At 61.4% G+C, this 9,776-nt stretch overlaps 1 protein-coding gene across 1 annotated transcript; it reads left to right on the plus strand.

Annotated features, from left to right (window-relative positions):
* The first annotated feature begins 155 nt into the window (after positions 1–155).
* On the plus strand, positions 156–9,697 carry Pcsk4 (proprotein convertase subtilisin/kexin type 4). Its single transcript, XM_052747191.1, is given in 16 exon segments — positions 156–786; positions 1,022–1,126; positions 3,362–3,454; positions 3,544–3,672; positions 4,119–4,195; positions 4,318–4,406; positions 4,602–4,774; positions 4,862–5,074; positions 6,852–6,952; positions 7,027–7,130; positions 7,201–7,318; positions 7,598–7,780; positions 7,909–8,033; positions 8,818–8,904; positions 8,907–8,940; positions 9,066–9,697. Coding segments are annotated over 16 exon segments (2,166 nt in total). The 5' UTR covers positions 156–549; the 3' UTR covers positions 9,364–9,697.
* The last annotated feature ends 79 nt before the right edge of the window (positions 9,698–9,776 follow it).

Here is a 9,776-nt window from a genome sequence, read left to right on the forward strand (position 1 = left end):
TGGCCCTCTGGCCAGGGTGGAGGCCGGCGGAGCAGCGAGGAGGCCGGAGGGGGCGGGGCGCCAGGCTACCTGTGCGTTGATTGGTCAAGAGGGAGTGGCTCGGTACTGATTGGACAAGCCGTTGATTATTGACGGTGAGCGGTTAAAAGTGGGTGGAGCTAGCTGAGGAACAGGTGGGAGGTGCCCGGCTAAGATCAGTGCTGATTGGACAGACTAGAGAAGGCGGGGTTGATCACAAAGGAGGAGGGACTACAGTGGAAAAGGACGATGCTGATTGGAAGACCTGGGGAGGCCGGGCTGATTCTCGAAGGAGGGGCATAGAGGAAAGTGGGCGGAGCCAAATAAAAGGTTGAGGGTATCCCTGTGATCTTGAACCTGCTCCTAAGGGCCAAATAGAGGGGTTGTCCTTGTATAAGTGGGGAAACTGAGGCCCCCGCGAGCTTAGGTCTGTGTGGATGTCTCTCCATGTGGGATATTCCCACCCCTCATGGGTAGGGGGGAAAGAGGAAACCGCAAGGCCCCTTGGGAGTTGAGAGCTTCAGGGTTGCTATGGTGTCCGGGATGGGGTGGCTTCCGGAGGCCCCGCCCCCCGCCCCGCCCCCCGCTATGCGGCCCTCCCCGACTGCGCTGTGGCTGGGTCTGGCTTTGGCTTTGGGCCTCCCGGCTGTGGGGTGGGCCTCAGCCCGGGCCCCTATCTATGTCAGCAGCTGGGCCGTGCGGGTGACCAAAGGTTACCAGGAGGCTGAGCGCCTGGCACGTAAATTTGGCTTCGTCAACCTGGGACAGGTGGGTGGGACCTGGATGGATGGGACACGGGGTGGGGACCTGGGCGACCGACCGCAGACCTGGACCGGTGGGAGGGGGTCCCTCAGGGATGAAGAACGTGTCTGCGTGCCCCCTCCATGTTCAGTTTGGGACACCTCGCTGAGGTGTCTAATGCCGCGGAAACTGGACTCCGTCCTTGGGGACTCTGCCAAAGGAGCAAGGTCCCAGCCGATGCCCCCGTCCATCACATTTCCAGATCTTCCCTGACGACCAGTATTTCCATCTACGGCACCGGGGTGTGGCCCAGCAGTCCCTGACCCCGCACTGGGGCCACAGTCTGCGCCTGAAGAAAGAGCCCAAGGTGAGTGAGCCCATGGCTGCGATCTAAGGACAACCCGCCGCCTTCCGTCATTCTTGTTATTGTTATGAGTGGCCTGTAGGTTTGCGAAGTGGGGCCTGCTTGGGGAAGTCACGAATGAGCATGGCATCTACCACAACATGGCACTGGGGGGGCTCTTACTGAGGGGCCCTGCCCCGCTTCTCAAGGATGGAGGTCCTCATGCACTACTCCTTTCCGGCTCCAAGCCATGAGATGTAGGGAAGGGAACTGGTCCATTTCAACACCCTGGAACACTGTGCCCAAGGCGAGAACCTGGAATCAGTGAGTGTGCAGCTGAATCGGGAGCAGAGCCCATGGTGTTTGGGGATCTTCTCTAAGTTCATCCACATTAGGCCAGTCCTCCGTTAGGAACAGCTCTTAGACAGCAAAGAACCGGCATGGAGTTGTGGTAGTGTGAGCCACAGCGGTTACATGATGCACTCAAGAGGTGCTCACCTTCAGCATCAGGAACTGTCTTAGTTACTGTGACAAAAAACGCCATGATCAAGGCAACTTATAGAAAGAAGAGTTTATTGGAGCGTACAGCGTCAGAGGGTGAGTCCGTGCACACCACGGCGGGGAGCATGGCAGCAGGCAAGCAGACTGGCACGCTGGGGCAGTGGCTGTGAGCTGACATCCTTATCCACAAGGAGGAAGCAAAGAGCCCTAACTGGGAGATTGACCTCAAAGCCTTCCACCCGCCTCCCAGTGCCACACCTTCGCCCACAGGGCCACAGCTTCTAGTCCTTCCTAAACCAACTGGGCACCAAGCATTCCAACAGAAGAGTCATTCAAACCACCACAGGGACTGTCTTCAGAGCCAAACCCTGTGGGAAGGGGAAAGACCAACAGGGGAGGGGGAGGGGAAGAGAAAGTGTGGAGCGAACAAGACATGAGACGAATGGGTGGATGGAGAAGGGGACTTGAGCTGGTTTTGCCTGGCAGAACATCACATAGAAAGGTCCTGGGGTGAAAGAGAATGCATGAGCTCTTTCCTGGTTGCTGGCTGTAGCTGAGTGAGGAGCAGGCTGACTGCTGAAGACCAGGGGGGCAATAGGTGTGGTGATGTTGGACCAAGGGGGAGGTGACAGGGCCTAGGGCTCAGTGGGTGGAGCACTTGCTCAGCAAGCAGGCTGTCCTGGGGTCCACGCAGTGAGCTTAAACCAGGCAGGAGAGCACACGCTCGTCCTCAGCTACAGAGAGTTTGAGGCCACTGGACCGTATCTCAGAAAACAGAGATAGAAACAGAGAGCCAGTGAGACGGCTCAGAGGGTAAAGATGCCCGCTGCCCAGCTGGCTGAGCTCGGGGAAAGATGCCCGCTGCCCAGCTGGCTGAGCTCAGTTCCCAGGATCTGCATAGTGGAAGGACAAACTGACTCCCCCGTTACTCTTTTAAAGATGCAAACATTTTTTAATCTGTATTTCTTTTGACTGACATTAGTGTTTGTCCTGCCTGTCTGTCTGTACATGCACCACATGCACACAGGTGCCCGAGGAGGTCAGAAGAGGGCACGAGATCTACTTGGAATTTGTCCCCGGTGGTTGTGAGCCGCCATGTAGATCCTGGGAATGGAACCCCAGTCCCCTGCAAGAGCGGCCAGTGCTCTTAATCACTGAGCCATCTCTCCAGCCCCCCCCCCACACACACGAGAGAGAGAGAGAGAGAGAGAGAGAGAGAGAGAGAGAGAGAGAGAGAATACACATGTGAAACAAAACAGAGGTGGTGGAAGTTGTGTGACATGGGACCAGGGGTGTCCTGACCCAGAAAGAGTGTTGGAGTGGTGGGTATTCAAAGTGCTGCTGGGCAGTGAGTCGGGGCACACACCTTTGACCCCAGCATTCCAAAGGCAGCCAGCTTAGTCTACACAGTGAGTTCCAGGCCAGTCAGGAACTACACAGTGTGACCCTGTCTCAAAAGAAAAATCTAGTGCTGTGGGAGGGAGCCAGCAGGACTTGGCGAGAAGGCTCTAGAACAAGGACAGAGGAGTAGGGTTGGGACCAGAAGAGCCACACTGGTCCCCAGCAGCTTCACTCATGCATCCTCAGGCCTCAGTGGTCTCTGAGATCACAGCTTGAGGGTCATGGGGGCCCCAAAGAGCAGTCCAAGCTAACATTCCTGTCTCTTCAGAAGGACCTCCATGGAGTTCCACAGCCTCCTGCCTACATTCCCACAGCCCTGGAGGTAGTGACTGGTCCAGCCCCTGTGTCCCTCTGCAGGTGCAGTGGTTTGAGCAACAGACTGTGAGGCGGCGGGTGAAGCGCTCCCTGGTGGTGCCCACAGACCCCTGGTTTTCCAAGCAGTGGTACATGGTGAGCACTTGGGCTGGACTGACGGGGCGGGCAGGGGAGGGCACCAGCCTGAGCACCACTGACCCTAGGTTCCTCTTTGACTGCCATAGAACAATGAGATACAGCCAGATCTCAATATCCTGAAGGTTTGGAACCAGGGACTCACCGGCCGGGGAGTGGTGGTCTCCATCTTGGATGACGGTATTGAGAAGGACCACCCGGACCTCTGGGCTAATTATGTGAGTCCTTGGGCTGGAGAGATGGCTCAGTGGTTAAGAGCAGGGGCTGCTCTTCCAGAGGACCTGAGTTCAATTCCCAACAACCACATGGTGGCTCACAACTGTCTGTAATGAGACCTGGTGCCCTCTTCTGGCTTGCAGACATACATGCAGGCAGAACACTGTGTACATAATAAATACATCTTTTTTTTGGGGGGGGGGAAGGTTTTGAGGCAGGGTTTCTCTGTGTAGTTTTGGTGCCTGTCCTGGATCTCCCTCTGTAGACCAGGTTGGCCTCGAACTCACAGAGATCCACCTGCCTCTGCCTCCTGAGTGCTGGGATTAAAGGCGTGCGCCACCACCGCCCGGCTGAATAAATAAATCTTTAAAAAAAATTATGTGAGTCCTCTCGGGACCCCCAGATCCATCCCCTCATTCCTGTCTCTCTTTCCCTGCTTGCCTTCCAGGACCCTCTGGCCAGCTATGACTTCAATGACTATGACCCAGATCCCCAGCCTCGCTACACACCCAGCGATGAGAACCGGTGAGCTAGGTACCCCGCGGTACCAGCCCCCCCCCCCCCCCCCCCCCCCCGGCCTGCAGAAATGCCAGGCCAAGGTGGGCCGTGACACACGGCTGGCTGCTTTCCTCCTTGCCCGGAAACAGGCATGGGACCCGCTGCGCTGGGGAGGTGTCTGCCACAGCTAACAACGGCTTCTGTGGCGCTGGTGTGGCCTTCAATGCCAGGATTGGAGGTACCGGGGTGGAGGCCGGGGGACGCTAGGATAAGCTTGACCAGTGGAAGAACACTACACCCACCCCCTTCCCGTTCCCACCACTGGGCGGTGCCAGGCCCCAGGCTGAGGGCGACTGAAAGGTGGCGGCGGGGAGGTGGCCTAGAAGGGCAGCCAGCGTGGGTGCTGGTGCAAGGCCCACGCCCACCCGCGCAGGCGTGCGCATGTTGGATGGAACCATCACGGACATCGTGGAGGCACAGTCCCTCAGCCTGCAGCCGCAACACATTCACATCTATAGCGCCAGCTGGGGGCCCGAGGACGACGGCCGCACGGTGGACGGACCCGGCATACTCACTCGGGAGGCCTTCAGGCGTGGCGTGACCAAGGTGCCCAGGGAGCGCGCGCACCCTGGGCGGAGGGGACCCCACCCCGCGGCTGGAGGGCTGACGGCGTTCCGGTCACTCTCCACCCAGGGCCGCCAAGGGCTGGGCACACTGTTCATCTGGGCCTCGGGGAACGGCGGCCTCCACTACGACAACTGCAACTGCGACGGCTACACCAACAGCATCCACACGCTGTCCGTGGGCAGCACCACGCGGCAGGGCCGAGTGCCCTGGTACAGCGAGGCCTGCGCCTCCACCTTCACCACCACCTTCAGCAGCGGAGTGGCCACCGACCCGCAGATCGTGAGCACCCGGCCGAGCCCGCGCCGCAGGCCCCGCCCCCGCAGGGACCAGGCCCCGCCCCACAGCCCCGCCCCCGCAGGGACCAGGCCACGCCCCACAGCCCCGCCCCCGCAGGGACCAGGCCCCGCCCCCGCAGGGAGCAGGCCCCGCCCCGCCCCTCCAGACCCCGCCCCCAAGGCCTGGCCCACACGGCCCTGGCCTCCTTCCCGGCCCCTCCGCCCTCCTCCAAAACTAGATGCTACCAGCTCCGCCCACTTGGCAACGCCCCTCTGCCTCACGGCAAGATCCGCGCCAGTGCCCGGCTACCTGGAGACCTCCGCTGGGGCTGGCTCTGCGGTCCCCACACACCCGGACACATACACACACATCACACACACACACCACACACCACACACCACACGCACACCACACGCACACCACACACACACACACACCACACACACATCACACACACACACACCCCACACACCACACGCACACCACATACACACACACACACACACACCCCACACACCACACGCACACCACACACACACACACACACACACACCCCACACACCACACGCACACCACACACACACACACACACACCCCACACACCACACGCACACCACATACACACACACCACACACCCATCACACACACACGCACACCACACACACCACATACACACACACACACACACACACCCCACACACCACACGCACACCACATACACACACACACACACACACCGCACACCACATACACACACACACACACACCGCACACCACATACACACACACACACACACACCGCACACCACATACACACACACACACACACACCCCACACACCACACACACCACATACACACACACACACACACACCCCACACACCACACGCACACCACATACACACACACACACACACACGCACACCACACGCACACCACACACACACACACACCACACACACACACCACACACCACACACCACACGCACACCACACGCACACCACACACACACACACACACATACACACACACACACACACCCCCACCGGCTCCCAGGTCTCCACTCCACACGAGACACATGGGGCCTCGGCCCCCCCTCCTTCTCTCTCGAGGCTGAGGCCTGGTGTCCCCGCACGTCCGTCCCCCGGTGTCCCCGCACGTCCGTCCCCCGGTGTCCCCGCACGTCCGTCCCCGGTGTCCCCGCACGTCCGTCCCCCGGTGTCCCCGCACGTCCGTCCCCGGTGTCCCCGCACGTCCGTCCCCCGGTGTCCCCGCACGTCCGTCCCCCGGTAGGGGCCAAGTACCAGGGCTGGAGTCTCAGTCTTTCTTGGCACTTTTGGGGTTTTTTTTTGTTTTTCTAGACAGGGTTTCTCTGTGCAGCCCTGGCGCCTGTCCTGGATCTCGCTCTGTAGCCCAGGCTGGCCTCGAACTCACGGAGATCCGCCTCAGTGGTTTTGGAGCCTCGTCCTTAGCAGTTTTAGACCTCAGCCCTTAGTAATTGTTGAGCTCAGTCCTCAGTACTTGCTAAACTTAGTCGTTAGTACTCACCATGTAGACCAGGGTAGCCTGGAAGTCACAGCTACACCTGCGCCGCCCCACGAGTGCTGGGATTGAACGCCTGCATCACCAGGCCTGGGGCTTTTAGCACCTTTTGAGCTTAGTCCTCGGTGCCTTCATACTTAGCTCAATCTTCAGCACTTTGCGGACTTAGTCCCTAGTACCTTCCAAACGAGTCCTCGTCTGGGCCGCGCACTGGGCTCACGGTCCGCTGTCCCCAGGTCACCACGGACCTGCACCACCAGTGCACGGACAAGCACACGGGCACCTCGGCCTCCGCCCCTCTGGCCGCCGGCATGATCGCCCTGGCTCTGGAGGCCAAGTAGGTGACGTGGGGCCCCGCCCACCTCCCCGCCCCCACGGGCGGCGCCCGGCTCACCCGCCCTCGCCCCCCAGCCCGCTCCTGACCTGGAGGGACCTGCAGCACCTGGTGGTCCGCGCGTCCAGGCCGGCGCAGCTGCAGGCGGAGGACTGGAGGATCAACGGCGTGGGGCGCCAAGGTGCGGCGGGGCCAGGCCGGGGGCCGGGGTGCCGTGCACGCAGGGCGAGTGACGGTCCCCTCCCGTGCAGTGAGCCACCACTACGGCTACGGGCTGCTGGACGCGGGGCTCCTGGTGGACCTGGCTCGCGTGTGGCTGCCCACGCAGCCGCAGAAGAAATGTGTCATTCGGGTGGTGCACACCCCCACGTGAGGGAGGCCCCGCCCCGCCCCGCCGGGGAGGGCCCCGCCCCGCCCACTGGAGGGAGGCCCCGCCCACAGCCCAGGAGGCTGGTCCAGGTCTCCACCCTGCACGTTGTTGCAGCCTCCCCTACCTCCCCACCCTAGTCCAAGGCAGGGAAGATGCCCCGAAGCCTCAGTTTACCCATCTGAGGAAGGAGAGTGCCCTCAGGCCCCTGGACCCCCAGACCCGCCTCCCGGCGCCACCCGGCCCACGGCAGGCCCACAGGACCGTCCTCACCTTACCAGCTCCATCCTGCCCCGGATGCTGGTGTCGAAGAACGTGTCTGCGTGCTCTTACGGCTCGCACCGCCTCATCCGCTCGCTCGAGCACGTGCAGGTGCAGCTGTCCCTCTCCTACAGCCGCCGCGGGGACCTGGAGATCTCCCTCACCAGCCCCATGGGCACACGCTCCACGCTTGTGGCCATCAGGTGTGAGATCCTCCCAAGTGGCCCTGTGGGCGAGGGGAGCCCTGCCTAGCCCCTGCAGGTGGTGGGACTGAAAGACACGTGTCACCCGCCACCCGTCCTGTGTCTCCCGTGTCACCCGCCGGCCACAGACCCTTGGATATCAGCGGCCAAGGCTACAACAACTGGATCTTCATGTCCACCCACTACTGGGATGAGGACCCGCAGGGGCTGTGGACCCTGGGCCTGGAGAACAAGGGCTACTACTTTAACACAGGTGAGAGCTGGCTGCGGGATGCGGGATGCAGGGCTGCAGGGCTGCTGGGCTGCTGGGCTGCGGGCTGGGGCTGTTGGGCTGCAGGGCTGTGAGCTGCGGGCTGCAGGGCTGCAGGGCTGTGAGCTGCGGGCTGCAGGGCTGGGGACCCTCCCTGTTGTAGTTGACTCACAACCACAGAGGGTCCCGGGGTTTTCTTGGAGAGACCATGCAACAGTTACTTTAGCACACAGTAGGTGTTTTTACCTGAGGAAGGTTGGGTCCCAGCCACTGGTGCACAGTAGGTGTACAGTTACGGGAAACATGGGGGAGGAGGATCTGACCACTGGCACACAGTAGGTGTACAGTTACGGGAAACATGGGGGAGGAGGATCTGACCACTGGTGCACAGTAGGTGTACAGTTACGGGAAACATGGGGGAGGAGGATCTGACCACTGGCACACAGTAGGTGTAAGGTTACCTGACGGAAGTGGATGGGGGGTGGTCTGAGCACAGTGGCACACAGTAGGTGTGCAACAACCTGGGAGAATCATGGGGGTGGTCTGACCAGTGGTGAATAGTAAGGAATCAACTACCTGAGGGATACGATGAGGTCTGGCCACCAGCACACAGTAGGTGCAAGTGTCCTGAGGAAGTGGGGGCCTCCAGCACCAGTACACAGTAGGTGTGTAGCGGCCAGGCTCAGTTGATATGGGGCCCTGGGTGGGAGCCACTGAGGTTGGCTACAGAGCCTGGCAGGCCACCGACAGCCTGCCCCCCTCGGTGCCCACCACGACCCCTGCCCAGGAACTCTGTTCTACTACACGCTGCTGCTGTACGGGACGGCCGAGGACATGACAGCGCGGCCCCCGGGCCCCCAGGTGACCAGCCGCGCGTGTGTGCAGAGGGACACAGAGGGGCTGCGCCAGGGTGAGTGGCCGCAGCGCATGGTCACTTGTCGGGGGAGGAGGCGCAGCGGCCCGGGATGGGTGGGCGGGCGCTGGCTGTCCTCTCCAGCGGCAGCCTCACCCCATTTCCATTCTGTCCCTGTACAGAAAGCCATGTTCCCCCCGCCAGCCTGGCCTGGCTCTGCCTCCTCTCCAGCCGGCAGTGGTGGCTCCACAGCCACACAGAGCAGCCAGTGACCGAGGGACAGGCCAGCTGTCACCCTCCTGTTACACCTGCTGGGGCAGCTTGACCAGCGACTACACTGCCTGTCCCCTGTCCCTAGTGCTGGATGAGCTCCAGGGCTCCTCCAAGGCCTGCCATCTCCGGCGGCACCCCGGCTACCAGTCCCGGGCCATGGCGCGGGCCCCGCTGGCCAGAGCCTTCAGGAGACCCCTCTCGGCTTGAGGAAGGCCCACCCACCCCAGGCTAGACGCCCCAATGCCCGAGACCCTGAAGGCTGGGGAGCCAGATGCCTGACTCAAAGGACAGAAGGGCAGTACCCCAAGGCCCCGCTCCCAGGCTGGAATAGGACCCTGCCCCCAGAAGGCCCTGGCAGATCATCGGGAGGCCACTGCGTGGGCCACGGCTGCTCCTGCTGGAAGAGGTGTCTTCTTACTCGTTTTGGAGCAGGACACGGGGTGCAGTGGGCAGAGGTCAGACCACAGCCACCGACCATCTGTCCCTTCCCTGCCCTGTGTCTGACCTCATAGTTGGTAAATAAAAGTTAAATGGATGTCCAGTCTGTGGTGTCCTTCAGGGCCGGGTGTGCCCAGCAAGACGGGGCCCCTGGAGGGCTGAGGAGCCACAAAGGGACACTG

The sequence above is a fragment of the Peromyscus californicus genome, unplaced genomic scaffold (genome assembly GCF_007827085.1).
Source record: "Peromyscus californicus insignis strain IS unplaced genomic scaffold, ASM782708v3 Scaffold_1__1_contigs__length_55948999, whole genome shotgun sequence".
Taxonomy (NCBI): domain Eukaryota; kingdom Metazoa; phylum Chordata; class Mammalia; order Rodentia; family Cricetidae; genus Peromyscus; species Peromyscus californicus.